Source organism: Ziziphus jujuba, chromosome 8 (genome assembly GCF_031755915.1).
Source record: "Ziziphus jujuba cultivar Dongzao chromosome 8, ASM3175591v1".
In the NCBI taxonomy this organism is placed as follows: Eukaryota; Viridiplantae; Streptophyta; class Magnoliopsida; order Rosales; family Rhamnaceae; genus Ziziphus; species Ziziphus jujuba.
Window position 1 is genome coordinate 28,148,430 of NC_083386.1, and position 15,392 is coordinate 28,163,821.

The window sequence follows — 15,392 nt, forward strand, 5'->3', positions numbered from 1 at the left end:
CTTCAACTTCTTATGATGTTGATCTATCAAAATGCAGCTCCAATACACACGAAAAATGATGAACAGCAACGAGTATACAGTTTTTTTGGGGTACTTTTACATATTTTTCCAATAAATCCGAATTTACATATAAAAAAAAAATTCAAATAAAATTGCAGGAAAAATAAATAAGTAAATCAATCAAGGAGGAAACCCTAATCTTATGATTAGCCTCCTTGTTACATCCCAAAAAAAAAATATACAAGCAAAAATCTACCATGGATTAAGGCCAAAACCAAATCATTCATTGATAATAAAAAAAATATATAAATAACATGAATAATAGAATTCTAGGTGCCATATATCTAATATACATCATATATACATGAAAAATAAAAAATGGATTCGTTTTATCACACACCGATTCAATCACGGCTCTGATACCAATTGCTAGTATCATATATACAGCGGAAGCCTGATCGAGATTGAATAAAGTGTGCAATAAATTATGTCATTATCCATAAGTTTACTAACCTTTAGCGTAGAACCTTCCAAACTATTCTCTAAGCGACAGATCTACCTGTGGGCGCACCTGATCACAAAAGAAACAAGAAGATTAATGTGAAAAAACCTCTGAAACTCACAGTTTCTGTTTTTCTCTCAAAGTGTTTTATTTTCTACTGAGATTCTAAATCTCTAGAAAATAATACGTTAAACTTGTTAACTGGAGGCTAGTAAACAGTATATTTATAGATTGCTAACCCTAATCCTCCTAGGGTTTAATAACACCTTGGGCCCAATTAATGGGCTCCTTCTTGTATCTTAATAATCAATTAAATGGGCTCTGGCAATTAATAAGCTAATTTTGGGATCCTACGGCTCATTATTAATCAAGGCTTCTAATCATGGATTAGCTTGCTCCATGAGCATTAATCCAACACAGTTTGCATGTAATAATACAGTATCTCGAAGTCACTGAAATTGTAGGAGGCCAGAGAATAATAAGGAATGGAGGAGCAATTGTCCTTCTGAATATTGGGAACCACAAGTCTGATAGTGTAGTTACTGTAATTTATTGATTGCACATAGTATCTTCCAGAGTATAAGTACAACACAGTAAGGTTGTTTTCGCAAGAAAGATTGTACTTTAGATCACCGCAGTGGTCTGCATCACTTTGAAGTCGAAAAAGGTAGCTTATGTTGTGGATATTGCCACAGGAAGAGGAACAATAGTGATCTATATCTTTTGCATGGCTAGTTTGATGGAATACAATAAAAAAAAGAAGGGCCGTGAATCCTACACATAAAGGTGTTCCACAATCCATTGAGGGAGCTTGCTTTTCTTAACAACAATAGCTTCCACATATATATACATAATTGTCAAGGTTAACAGATTAAGTTGAGAATAGTTTTGCCATATTCATCCTCTGTAGTTTGACAGAGTCATGCCATTTTAAGACTCTTCTGTGGGAATTTCAACAATGGTAAGTTACAAAGTCCTGCTATGATAATTAAAAAACAAACTGTTAGCAGCCGGCATATTGGATTACATCTTATTTAATTGTTCTTCAGAAAGATAAGATAATATAATTTGGCAGAGATGGCTTAGTAGTTTTCCTAACGGCCAAAAACATACTGCTGGTTTTGACTCTAACAAATATTGTAACCTTCTCCTAGTGTCTTGTACAGACATGCTTAGCATTTTTAATTTGAAATGATATATATCTTCTGAGAATTGGTCCAAATCAATTTGTACCAGAATTCTTAATGAAAGGGCAAGAAGATCTGCGGCACCAAAACTAAATGTTTTTTTTCACTTTGCTGGATCACTGTGGGTGTTACTTTTGCAACAAACACAGGTATATACATAGAAACGGCTGATGGTAACGCATTTTGCTGTCTATTTAAAGTATAAGGAAAAACAACTGACAATTGAAAGATCTCTTGGAGGAGTTTAGAGCACCGACGCCTAGTAGAAATTCTCACACTTATGGGAAAAGAGGGCAAGTTGGGCCAAAGGAGCCAACAAATTGTTTTTAAAGGAAAGGTTTACTCCAAAGTTTCGGATGCCCTGAAAATTCTCTACGGTCGAATAGGAAATGGGCAGAGATTGAAAATCAAGTGGAAAAAAATTGGAAAATAGACCATGTCAGTGTAGGTCACTACTTCACCTGGTTACTTCTGTACTGCAGGTATTTCAACGAGTTCTTAGTCTTAAAAAAGTTGGCCTACTTCCTAAAAACCAACAACTGTATACGAAACGTTTGAAAGTAAAATAATGTCATTATAATAAAACTGAGTATTACTGTTGTATTATTTGCATAGAAATGGAACATTTTAAATGTCAAATATGAAGAGAAGACTAACCGCATACTTTTATTCTTGATCTCAGATTCATCTGTATACACAAGCTAACTATTATCATGTCTCTTATAAGAAAGCTTTACCATTTCATTAGCTATTTAGGAAGAGAGAAAGTGAGAAACACACTTTCTTGATAACTACGTTTTATGAATTATAGAAACCGTTTTTCCATGTAAAGACTAAAACAAACCTTCAATAGCATTTGATAGAAAGATGATTGTTGAGAAGAAAGTAAGGGAGAATCCTCGCCTCTTAGAAAGTTGCCAGTGGTATGCAGGAGGTGCTGGTTAATCCAATGGCAACTATAAAATGAAACTTTTTCGCTGAAAGTTAAATCTGAGAACCTGCCATGAAAGAACAAGCAGAAAATGTATTACTGGAAATACAATAATATATATTTCATGTTTTCCATTTGGGGAAAAGGGCGACCAGTCAACTCCGTGTTCTAATTTTATTTTATTTCGTTTGTTTCTGTTTGCCTGCCCGGCTTCTTTTGCTATTATTGGAGGAATCTGTCCAAAAAATTAATAATAATAAACAAAAACTGTCAACCAGACTCTACTAGCCACCTTGCTTGCCTTTAGCTTAGATATCTCTCTTCAGAAGTCAAAGTTCATTAAATAATGAAGAAATTAAGATAAGCTTTTGAAATAAAATCACGTAGTCCAAACCTATTTTTATATTAATTTTTTATAAATTTCTTGATATATATCTTAAATAGAGTAAAAAAATTAAAATATTAAATCACGTTAATTAATTTAAAATTACATTAATCATTTTTATTTTATTTTTTTTTTTTACAACGTATGAAAATTTACTGGACCATATTGAAATAGAAAAAACCTTTTGTCATGGAAGCAAAAAAATAAAAAAATAATAATAATAATAATAATACCTAGTAAAACTTTTTTGTTACTTGAAGATAATTGGCCCGCTCTGAAGAATGGCCCCCACCTAATTGTTTTGGGAAAAAAAAAGATAATTGGCCACTGCTGGACCTGGTTCATCCAAATAATAGAAGTCAAAGTCTTCTCTCATCCTTCCTCGCTGGAACAAAGCAAAATTATAGCCAATCAGAACCACATCCATGCAATCTAATTCCGGTAAGAAAACCCAACGAGCAGGCTGAGAACCAGCAATGGCTGTCTCCTTGAAAATGGTGGTCCATTCCTTTTGCATGGTTTTTCTGGTGATGACCTTCCTCATAGAGCTTGGACGAGGCCAAAATCATTGCGAAGAAGTCCAATCTTGCGGTCGCCAACCTATCCGATTCCCCTTCAGGCTTAAAGACCGCCAATCAGTTTCTTGTGGGTATCCTGGGTTTGACCTGTCTTGCACTCAAAAAGGTCAGACAGTTATTGAGCTCCCAATACCAGCAACATTCTTTGTAAGAAAGATAGATTATAAATCTCAGCAAATTGAATTGTATGATCCAGAAAATTGCCTTCTGAGGAAGCTTTTAAAGGATCATAATATATCAGCTTCTCCTTTCGACTTTGCTGATAGTTCGAATGACTATACCTTGTTCAATTGCTCTGCTATTGAAAGAAACGTAGGTAATGGTTGGATCCCCTGTCTCAGTGGTCCAAACTACCAAGTTTATGCCCTTCAATCTTATTTTTCCATCGAACAATGGCCTCTAGTTGGTTGCACAAAGTTGTTCAACAGAACTGGTATTCCTTATGATACCTATAACAAACACCATGATAATACTCTGCTGTTGAGTTGGTCTGAACCACACTGTGGACAGTGTGAAGCGGACGGAACTAAGTGTAGGTTCAAGAACAATGTCACCAGAAGTGAAACCCAGTGTTTTCGACCCAAAACAAAAGAAGGTGTTTTTTGTTTTGTACTTTTTATTTCCATGTGTATTGTGCTATTAAGTATTAGTGCTTTCAGTCAAGCAAATGTAGTTCATAAAATTCTCTTATAGGGTGATATTATGCATAATCGATCACTGTTATTAGATTATCAATTTATGACACATGGACTTTAAACTCGGCTGCAACTTACTTTTAGCTGCAGAGATGGATCTATTTCAAAAATATGAATAATTGATAATATTGTTGTGTTTTGCAGATAAATCAAAAAAAATTGTGGCTGCTGGTGAGTTGTCTTTGTCGATCTTTAATAGGTTTAATGTCAGATTATGTTAGGGATCTTTACTCAAGTTTTTATCTGCAGGTGCAAGTCTTGGTGCATTTTTCCTGGTAGTACTTGTTCTTATAACTTACCGAGCTTACAGATCTAGCAAACAGGAAAAAGAGAATCAACTGAGAATTGAAAGATTTTTAGAGGACTACAAGGCTCTGAAACCAAGCAGATATTCATATTCTGATATTAAGAGGATTACAAATCAATTCAAGGACAAGTTGGGTCAAGGAGCCTATGGAACAGTGTATAAAGGGAAACTCACTGCTGATTTCTTTGTTGCTGTGAAGATTCTCAACAATTCAAAGGGAAATGGGGAAGAGTTTATAAATGAGGTTGGGACAATGGGAAGAATTCACCATGTCAATGTGGTTCGTTTGGTTGGATTCTGTGCTGATGGATTTAGACGAGCTCTTATTTACGAGTTCCTGCCAAATGGTTCACTGCAGAAGTACATATCTTTACCAGATTCCGATTCTTTCCTTGGCTGGAAGAGACTGCAAGATATTGCATTAAGTATAGCCAAAGGAATTGAATACCTTCACCAAGGATGTGACCAAAGGATCCTCCACTTCGATATTAAACCTCATAATGTTCTGTTAGACAACAACTTTACTCCAAAAATTTCTGATTTTGGTTTGGCCAAGTTGTGTGCCAAGGATCAAAGCACTGTGTCAATGACTACTGCTAGAGGGACCATGGGTTACATTGCACCTGAAGTGTTCTCTAGAAACTTCGGCAGTGTATCCTATAAGTCAGACATTTATAGTTTTGGAATGTTGTTGCTTGAAATGGTAGGGGGGAGGAAAAATACAGACGTGACAGCAGATAATACCAGTGAAATTTACTACCCAGAATGGATATATAATCTGCTAGAAGAAGGAGAAGATCTTCGAATCCACATTGAGGAAGAGAAAGATGCGAAAATTTCTAAGAAACTTGCAATTGTAGGACTCTGGTGTATCCAGTGGCACCCAGTGGATCGTCCCTCCATGAAAGTAGTGGTTCAAATGCTAGAAGGAGGAGACAAATTGATCATGCCCCCAAATCCTTTTGGTTCTACAGGTTCAACAAAACCTAGGCCTGCAAGACGTATGAACCTTGAGTTAGAAGCCATTGAAGAGGTAGAATGAAGATTAGCAGCGGCAATTTGGTTGCATGTACTAATGTAAGTTTAATCATTCTTCTTCCAATACTAGGGTGTTTCATAGTATGTAAGTTAATGTATAAGTTGAAACAGAACACTCCCGATTGAGGGAAATCAAGGAATGAGCAATATGTGGCTCATGTCAAAGTCTTTGCAGATAATCTCATCTTTGGTCATCAATCTACATGCTGTGGATCAATCTAATTAACCGCAGGAACTTGTTTTTGGCAGTATCATTTGCTCATTTACTTTCAACTGCCAGTATTGCTGACTCTATCTCTATGGCCTTAAAGGATACAAAGAAATATTAGTTAGAAGAGATAAAAAGACAAATTCATATTATCTTCCTATAACTAATAATTGGCCTAAGCTCTGGTTCTTTGATTCTTGACAAAATCTAAAACAGTATTATAAATAATTAGTTACTGACATGTTTCCCTTTTTTTTTTTTTTTTTTTTTTATATTTCCCTGTTTTGAGATTAGGAGATTGGAGGTTGAACTTTGAACCCAATAAACATTCATATCCATGTTGTTAGTGCTTCAGTTGAAACTTTTCCATGATTATTTCTCCTCCCTTTGAGTCCTTACATATTTCCTTGACTTTTCTTCATATTTAATATTCTTCAGAGAAGAAACGAGGCTGCCTAAAAGAAGCACAGCCGTGGAGTTTGGTTTAAAGATTTTATTTGATATTTCTGTAAGGGTTAGAAATTCCAAGTCTCCATATCGTTATCAGGTGGACAATTTTTGTTTGGCCTTAATTTTTCTTTCTTTGGATTCACTCCCAAACCTTGACTCTTCTTTTTATTTTTATTTTTTGATTATTTTCTTATGAATTTGCCTGCTGACCTGAAAATCATTTCGTTGATTCGGTCAAGTGTAAGCAACATAAAGCTGGTCCACTCAAAATATCATTAACTTTAAAATATGAAACAAAATGATGAAGAATTTTATGCAATAAAATATTATCTAAACATAGAAAATTGTATTTGTAGATGAAAGATGGTGTGCAATGTAACTTCAATGAAGTTTAAATATATTAAACTGAGCACCAATATATCACTGTGAACAAAGTAATTCAGTAACTTTATTTGCGTTTAGATTCAAAAGTGGATTACACCCTAAGGATTACCTGATAGAACTGATAACAATGCTGAATTTGTAGTCTCTCTTTCTTTGATTCTTGCCTGCATCTAAAACAGTTATCTATATAGATATATGTATACAAATAATTAGTTCATGCTCTATTTCCTTCTTCTTTTTTTTTTTTTTTCCTTTTTCTTTTTTTCTCTATTATGAGAAGAAGGGCTTGAAGTTTTAAACCCAAGAAACGTCCATATCCATACTGTTTTCCAATATTTTTTCTCTTCCTTGTTTAAGGGACACGGTAGTTTATGCATCTCTATCGTTTTGAAATAAAAATGACAAGCATTATTATTTGTTTTTACAATGCAATTACTGTTTTTCTTTTTTAATATAATAAGTATATTTTAGGTGGAATTCTAAGGTCTAATTAGTTTCCTAAATTTGTCTTGAGGTTAGTTTAGGAAAGGTAGGGCATATGACGATTTAGATTATTGATGAAACTGCCAAGGAATTTATGTGCCTCAAACATTCAACAGTTCTAGCTTTTCCAAGAGGTCCAGTAATCATTGATGTGAGCTATTGAAACTTAATTCAATACAAAACTCATCACAGCAAGCATATAGAAAGAAACAAACAAGAAGAATCACACAAAGAACACACAAATTTTACGAGGTTCGGTCTAGAAATGACCTACATCCTCGGTGAACTCCATCCAAGAAGTTCTTGCACTATGAACAAAACAGATACACCTTTGCAGCAGTTTCTCTCTTGATTTTACAGATTCTCTACACCCAGAAACCACACCAGAAACCCCTTTACAACCTCTCTCTTTCTCACAAATCACTCACCCAGAATGATCCTAAACAATACCAAGAGAAAGAGAAATACAAAGAGAAAGAGGCTACAAGAAGAAAAGAGAAAACCAGAAAAAAAACTTTGATCGAGAACTAGCTGCTTCTATCATCTGTTTTTTCTGTTTCTGCAGTTAAACCATTATTTATAAACCTCCAAAACAGAAAACTAACCGCTGACTCATCCTAACCACTTCCTTAAGTGCAACGGCACCGTTTCATAACTGATGCTTAAAAGAAACGTTAACTTTGACCATCTCTCAATTGAATCACAACCAGCATGAGCCAATAATCTGAAAGAAACGTGGCCACACAGGTCAACATTCTTTATAATTCATTAGCTGCGATGAAGAAACGAAGCTGGCTAGAAGATACACAGACGTGCAGTTTGATTTAAAGCCTTCATTTGATATTTCTAAAACAATCATTCGAAATTCCAAGTCTCTATATCATTGTCAGTGGAATATATTTGCTGGAAGTATTCAGGTACTTTACATGAAAAGTTTGTTATGCTTGCTTTTTCTTTCCTTGGATTCATTACCAAACCTTAACTATTCTTTTTCCTTTATCAATATTACTTTCTTTTTTTTTGTTTTTTTCCATGAATTGCTTGCTGACTTAAAAGTCATTGCGTTGATTTGGTCAAGCATATGATATGTAAAGCTCGTTTCAGCATAAAATTACAACTTTCAAATATGAAACAAAATGATGAAGAATTAGGCAATTAGAATAAGTCTGTATTTCTGTAATACATAAACATAGTTTGAATGGAAAATTGAATGTATAGGTGAAAGATGATTTATAATAAAAGTTTAGTGCAGTTTAAATATAATGAACCGAGTACTGATACAGTTGTCCCTCTGAACAAACTAATTTACTTTATTTTTGTCAAGACTCAAAAGCGGATTAGACTCTAAAGGATTACCAGATAGTACTGATGACCATGCTGAATTTGTAGTGTCTCTGAAATCCTCTGCTTCCGTATCTTGTGGAAAAAGGAAAGGTTTTGGAGGCAATTGCAGGCTTTCAACTTCTCCTTCAAGCATCTCTATGACTCCGCTCATTGAGGGACGATCACTAGGCCTCATTTGTATACACCACAAAGCAACTATGATCATCTTCTTTTCTAATTTCCTTTCTTTCTCCATGGAAATTTCCAATTCTATGTCGTTTTCTTTGCTAACTTGGTCGTAAACCCAATCAGGGAAGTACATTTCGCTTGAAAGCTCTGCAGGTGCATTGCAATTCTTCCTTTTTCCCATGCTTTCCAACAACAACATTCCAAAACTATACACATCAGCTTTATAGGAGACACCTCCAATGTTTTTGTAAAGCAACTCGGGAGCCATATATCCGATTGTTCCCCTTATTGCTGTCAAAGACACAATGCTATTGTCTATCGGATAAAGTTTTGCAAGACCAAAGTCTGAAACCTTTGGTGTGAAGTTCTCATCAAGGAGAATATTATGAGGCTTAATGTCAAAATGCAGAATTTGCATGTTACAACCTTGATGTAAATATCCAATCCCACGAGCCGCTCCAAGGGAAATTTTAAACATTTGCCCATAGCTCAAGAAGACACTTCCTTCTCTGGAAAGTACGAATTTGTCTAGAGAACCATTTGGCATGAACTCATACACTAAAGCACGTCTTGATCCCTCAACACAAAAGCCAATAAGTTGCACCACATTTGCATGGTGAATCCTTCCAATAGTGGCAACCTCATTTATAAAATCTTGACCATTTGCATTTGACTTGCCTAACATCTTGATTGCTACAAAACGACCACTACGTAGCTTTCCTTTGAAAACAGAACCATAACCTCCTTCGCCCAGTTTGTCCTCAAAACCCTTAGTCATCTTCTTTATATCTGAATAAGAATACCTTATAGGCATGAGATTATTATTACTTTGCAGAAAATCTTCTATGGTGTCGTACATTGATAAATGCCTTCTTCTCCATCTATAGATCAAAACCACCATTGGAAATAAAGTCCCCAGTAAAGTTCTTATTATGATATATGGTCCTGAGTGGGAACATCACAAGGAGAATCATTAATTAAAAATTACAAATTTTGATGTTGTACTATTCATTTTCATGTTCTCGCTTAGCTGAAAGTGACAGATCCCATAACAAGATTTACTGCATGTGATTTACAACTTGGGATCTATGTTGTTATCATCCTCTGTCATCTATAACATTAGCATATGATTTTGTAATCATAGTCATAGGAAAGATAAAGAGTTAAAGGAAAGATACAGAGCTTACCAACAATTTTGAGTACAGGCCAATAATAATCTGCAAAGAGATAAGAATCATCAGATGCGAACTGTAAGTCCAGACATAATTGTATATATAGAAATAACAACTTTAACATCATCATATCATGATTAAACCTTACTAGTTTTCTATATTGAATCAGAAATACAATTACAAATTTTGAAAATTACCATGCTGGATCAATTGAACTGGTGCACTATGCTACATAACTGGCTTATACTAGAACTGATACCACCAAGGAACAAAAAGAAGCTGAACCTATTGCATCAAGCAATTCGATAAATACGCTGAGATAAGCTGAGCCTATCTAATTTTATACTTGAAATTAAAATTTTGGGAGAGAGAGAGTTCTTATCAGCTCTCATGAGGATTAGTTATTCATAGAGTTTTACTATTTACCACTACCCTGTAATCATCACCAATGAGACTGTAGCTGCTGATAATTTATAGAGCTCTCATCAGGATTAGTTAATTGGTTTTATTTGAAAGTATACCCATAGTGTCTGCCAATTGAATCATCATGCCAGCTGTTGAGCCCATTGATGATAGGTACAAATAAACATATAGCACTTTTCTTATTCTATATAGGATTCCAAAATAATGGTATTTTGCCTAATGGCAATAGCCTTTTGTCAATGACAAGGTGCTATTATTCAAATCATTACTGGACAAGAAAAATTATACCAATATTAATTAAGAAACTAAGCAATAAAATGGCATTAATAGAAATAGAAATACTCACACAGAAAGTAGGCAATAACCGTATAAAATGTTCCTACATAATCATGAATAAAAGTAATATATATCAGCTCATGGCAAGATCTAATTAGAGTTGTTTTGATTAAGTAGGAAAAAGTTATTAAAATAATTGAGAAAAGCAAGAAAAATGGTGTTACTTTGTATGAAGTTCAGATGATCAGCACATACTTCGAAGTGAAAACCTGGATCAAAATGGTAATCCCTTATATAAATATAGGTACGGCAGTCAGAAAAACACTGAACTTGGTTTGAGCGGTTGAGGTAGCATCTGGGCAGATCTAGAGTTTGTCGTGCTCGCAACCAAGAGATCTCGAACCCATATACCAGCTGATTGTGGACGTCTTCATAGAACAAGTTGTTTTTATCCTCCTCATGGATTAATCCATTGGATGCTATTAAAGACATTTGCTCGATCCGACAGGCAGCCCTCAATTCGGAGACACTTAAACCACCAATATTAACATAAGAATATTGCGCTAAAGTGGAGCTTGATGTATTAGTAACATTATTAATGCAAGGAGCAGCGCTCACATATAGGGGAGAACTCACTGGATTTTCACATTTTAAAAATCTAATAGGCTTTGTTAGTTGGACTGTCGTCCAGTTGTCTGGGTCTGAGCCTTCAATTCTATCATATGTCGTATCATATGGATTAAAATCATCATACACTGCTAAAGTATAGCGAGGGATAGAAGAGCAATTATCTTTCTGAATGCCGGCATCAACAAGACGAATTGTACAGCGAGTGTAATTGATTTCCTGCACGTAGTATCTTCCTGAAGATAAATGGAGTACAGTGAGGTTGTTCTCACAGTATAACTCATACATGTGGTCGCCGCAGTTTACAGGATCACCTATGAGGCGAAATGGGCTCCTTATATCGCGGACGTTTCCACAAGAAGAAGAAGCACAGGAGCTATTGTTGACATGATCTCCACCCACGCAAGTGCTGCTGTGGAGGAGTAGGACATGTACCAAAATGGCCGCAAATCCTGCATACAAGCACCTAATTACGTTATCCATGAAATGAGAGAGACAGAGACAGAGAGAGAGCTGTTTCAGTTTCTGCCCTTCTTAGCACAAAAGCACCTAACTAAAAGTGTTTTTGAATGATGACCACTGTATTTTAGTAGTCAGAGGGAAAGATGTTCAAAGCAATCTATTCTGGAGCAGGAAGTTTCAGCTGCACTTACCGCAAAAGTTGCTTCGCAGTATTGAGAGCATCATCACCAATTAATTAATTTAATTTTTCTAGACTATTTTGGCTGTAAGATTTTTCTTGAAAATAGAAAATCTCAATTCAAATATGGCCGGTAAGTTAGTTTTACTTTTCCCATTTTCTTTTGAGAGAGAGAAAGACTGATTTGTCTGTTTGTGTGTGTTACATATAATCGCGCTTGAGTCGCTATCGAAATTAAACGTTCACTAGTAAAATAGGTACAGTGTCGCAGAGTTCCGTCAAATTTAAATCTCATTATAAGCCACACAAGTCCACGTCATCCGTCGTGGCCCTTCTCATCTCAAGTCTGTCTACTTAATAATATTGCACGGAAAAAGACAAAAGTGTGCTGTATAGATAAACCAAATAGTCCCCAATAATTTTATTGTATCATCTCCTCTAGAGTCTGGTAGGACTGAAAAAATGAGAGAGTTGGTGTAGAAATGGCGAAGTATTGTATTGGGTTGTTGTTGCTGACCATAGTTGTGGCAGATATAGGATTAGGAGCAGCCCAGAATGAGTGCTCGGAATCAAGGTACTGCAGGGAAAATGGCCCGCCTATCAGATTCCCTTTCCGACTTAAACAGAGACACCCTGACTACTGTGGCTATCCTGGCTTCTCTGTATCCTGCACCTCTTCAAATGATACTGCACTTGAACTTTCAATTGATTCAATTCCCATTAACTTCTTTGTAAGAAACATAGATTACAAATCACAGTCAATTCATATTTATGACCCAAATCATTGCTATGAAAAGCTGCTTTTAAACATCTTCTATCCATCAATTCCTCCTTTCCAACTCACCAATTTGTACCCATACAACTGTACCCTATTCAATTGCTCTTCATTACTTGAATTACGATACGCCTTTCGGATCTCCTGCCTCGGTGACTCAAAGTATCAGATTTATATAATCGAATCTGCTGATGATATCTATGACCGGTCCTATGTGTCTTGTACCAAGATGTACGACTTACCAGGCTGCCCAGTTAAAATGTACAACCAAGCGAATGATGTTCAATTAAAATGGTCCAAACCAAAATGTGGAGCTTGTGAAACAAAAGGTGACAGATGTAAATTCAAGAACAACAACACTCGACATGAAACTGCATGTCTACGAAAAGGTACGCAACAGTTCTATATCAAAATCCACCGTAGGTTCTTATTTCATTGGATGCAAAACCATCAGAGTCGGTTTTGGATCACGAGTGGAAAATCAAGTCAGCTTTCTTTTCCATGTAGGCTGAAGATTTGTATTGGTTAAGCCTCTTGAAAATAGATTTTACACCTTAAATAATCATTTATATTTGACAGACTTATTTAATACTAATTTCCATGTGCATAGAAAGCTTATTGATTTATTAATTATCTCTTACAGGTGTATCAATAAAAGCAGTGGTTGCAGGTGAGTTTGTTGATTGTAATTAGTTATTAATTAAAAAATGTCACGGTTCTTGACTTGGAATTTTTGTATTGATCAGGTGGCACCGTAGGTTCCTCTGTCCTTACACTAGCGATCATAGCATTAATCTATCATGTCTACAGCAAAGATAAAAAGGATAGAGAAAACCAATTGAGGATTGAAAAATTTTTGGAGGATTACAGAGCTTTTAAACCCTCCAGATATTCATATGCTGATATCAAGAAGATTACGGACCAATTTAAGGACAAGCTTGGAGAAGGAGCATATGGAACAGTATTCAAAGGGAAGCTTTCAAATGACATACTTGTTGCCGTGAAGATCCTAAACAACTCCAAAGAAAATGGAGAAGAATTTGTCAATGAAGTGAGCACCATGGGTCGAATTCACCATGTCAATGTGGTTCGCTTGGTTGGATATTGTGCTGATGGGTTTAGAAGAGCTCTTGTTTATGAGTTCTTACCAAATGATTCACTACAGAAGTACATAGCCTCTGCTGATCAAGGGAAAAAGTATTCTCTCAATTGGGAGACCATGCTAGATATTACACTAGGTATAGCTAAAGGAATCGAATATCTTCACCAAGGCTGCGATCAGAGAATCCTCCATTTTGATATCAAACCTCATAATGTTTTACTTGATCATAACTTTACACCAAAGATTTCTGATTTTGGTCTGGCAAAGTTGTGTTCCAAGGATCAAAGTTTGGTATCAATGACTACAGCAAGGGGGACCTTGGGGTACATAGCCCCTGAAGTATTTTCTAGGAACTTCGGAAAAGTGTCTTATAAGTCCGATGTTTATAGTTTCGGAATGCTGTTGCTTGAAATGGTTGGGGGAAGAAAAAATGTAGATGAGACTACAGAGAATGCTGACCAGGTTTACTATCCAGAATGGATATACAATCTACTGGAAGATGGAGATGACCTGAGGATCCATATTGATGATAAGGGAGATGCCAGAATTGCTAAGAAACTTGCAATTGTGGGACTCTGGTGCATCCAATGGCATCCTGGAGATCGTCCTTCCATGAAAGCTGTGGTTCAGATGTTGGAAGGAGGAAATAAATTAACAATGCCTCCTAATCCTTTTGCCTCCACGGGTACAAAAAGGATGAATGTGAATATGCCTGCAGGAAACATGAAGCAAGATTTGGAAATTATACCTGAATAAGCAGTCTGTGTAATTGATTATTCATTTTGTGTTCTAATGAATGTGTAGAATTTGGTTTTAGTTTGAATTTATTGTGAAAGAACACCACTAAATGAATTAATGGGAATTAACATTTTTATTAGCTAAGCAAAGATAGTCAACAATATATATCTACTTAAGAATAAACCTATTTAGTTAGCAGATGTTTTAAGCCACTGCAGAACATTAAATCCCCTGTTTTTGTGTCCTTATGGCCTAATTCGAACTTATCATGACCTCAATCTCCTTCCATCAAATCACCTAGCAATGAGTTTCTTACTACTATAGTACAATTCACAGTCATTGATCAGGATAGAATAAATAGGGGATTATCAATATATATATATATATATATATACAATAATTATATATAGCATATGTGCCGATAAGCACTTACCATGATGTTGAATTATGAAAAAGAAAATGTCACCCTTAAAACACATATCAAATTAAAATGTTTTGGTTCGCTTTTTCTTGTGATTAATACGCATCAGTGTTGAGACTTGAAATTGTAGACATATTTTTCAATGGAGTAAAACCATCTTGAAGAATCAAAGGGTTGGAAGCGAAAAGACAAGAATTTTCCAGTCAAGATCTGCTGCTACCCCACTGTATTTATGTAATACTACTCAAGCAAATTGCAAAGGTGTTACTGAGAAGACTCTAAGAATTTTCTAGTCAACGTCTGCTGCTACCCCACTGTATCTATGTAATACTACTCGAAAGGCAAGTGAAATTTCAAAGATACTACTGAGAGGACTCCCCTTACTAAATGATTAATAGATTAAATGCAGATCATAGAAAATTAATAATCTGATTATTGTTGTTTACGTCAATAGAAACTCAAATAATCACTTAAGGGTGCAAAAGAAAAGAAAATGCTTAAAATTAATGAACCATTATGGTCTCCCATATTTAATAATAAGCTGCTTTTGATGATGAA

General features: G+C 35.4%; 3 protein-coding genes and 1 long non-coding RNA gene across 6 annotated transcripts; 2 read left to right on the forward strand and 2 right to left on the reverse strand.

Moving 5' to 3' along the window:
- Positions 1-978: 978 nt before the first annotated feature.
- LOC107414595 (uncharacterized) lies at positions 979-2,926 on the reverse strand. Its single transcript, XR_003055082.3, has 2 exons — positions 2,534-2,926; positions 979-2,377 (listed from the first exon to the last, which is right to left on the reverse strand). It is a non-coding gene; the product is annotated as an uncharacterized LOC107414595 (long non-coding RNA).
- A 419-nt stretch (positions 2,927-3,345) lies between these two features.
- Positions 3,346-6,510, forward strand: LOC107414590 (rust resistance kinase Lr10). 3 transcript variants are annotated; one of them, XM_016022732.4, is made up of 4 exons: positions 3,346-4,178; positions 4,423-4,449; positions 4,528-5,662; positions 6,270-6,510. In XM_016022732.4, exons 1-3 carry the CDS (start codon positions 3,482-3,484, stop codon positions 5,625-5,627), a joined length of 1,824 nt encoding a protein of 607 aa, XP_015878218.2. In that variant the 5' UTR covers positions 3,346-3,481; the 3' UTR covers positions 5,628-5,662; positions 6,270-6,510. The 3 variants fall into 3 exon arrangements, with proteins under 3 accessions (XP_015878218.2, XP_015878217.2, XP_024927218.2); XM_016022731.4 differs by lacking the exon at positions 6,270-6,510 and having other exon boundaries at positions 3,347-4,178; positions 4,528-5,871; XM_025071450.3 differs by lacking the exon at positions 6,270-6,510 and having other exon boundaries at positions 3,347-3,689; positions 4,528-5,871.
- Positions 6,511-8,288: 1,778 nt separating this feature from the next.
- Positions 8,289-11,971, reverse strand: LOC107414587 (LEAF RUST 10 DISEASE-RESISTANCE LOCUS RECEPTOR-LIKE PROTEIN KINASE-like 2.5). The gene is made up of 5 exons (XM_016022726.4): positions 11,812-11,971; positions 10,756-11,610; positions 10,602-10,634; positions 9,848-9,877; positions 8,289-9,605 (listed from the first exon to the last, which is right to left on the reverse strand). The coding sequence occupies exons 1-5, from the start codon at positions 11,843-11,845 to the stop codon at positions 8,449-8,451; spliced, it is 2,109 nt and encodes a 702-aa protein (XP_015878212.4). The 5' UTR covers positions 11,846-11,971; the 3' UTR covers positions 8,289-8,448.
- Positions 11,972-12,199: 228 nt separating this feature from the next.
- LOC107414592 (rust resistance kinase Lr10) lies at positions 12,200-14,498 on the forward strand. The gene is made up of 3 exons (XM_048469855.2): positions 12,200-12,962; positions 13,217-13,243; positions 13,320-14,498. Exons 1-3 carry the CDS (start codon positions 12,281-12,283, stop codon positions 14,429-14,431), a joined length of 1,821 nt encoding a protein of 606 aa, XP_048325812.1. The 5' UTR covers positions 12,200-12,280; the 3' UTR covers positions 14,432-14,498.
- Positions 14,499-15,392: the final 894 nt, after the last annotated feature.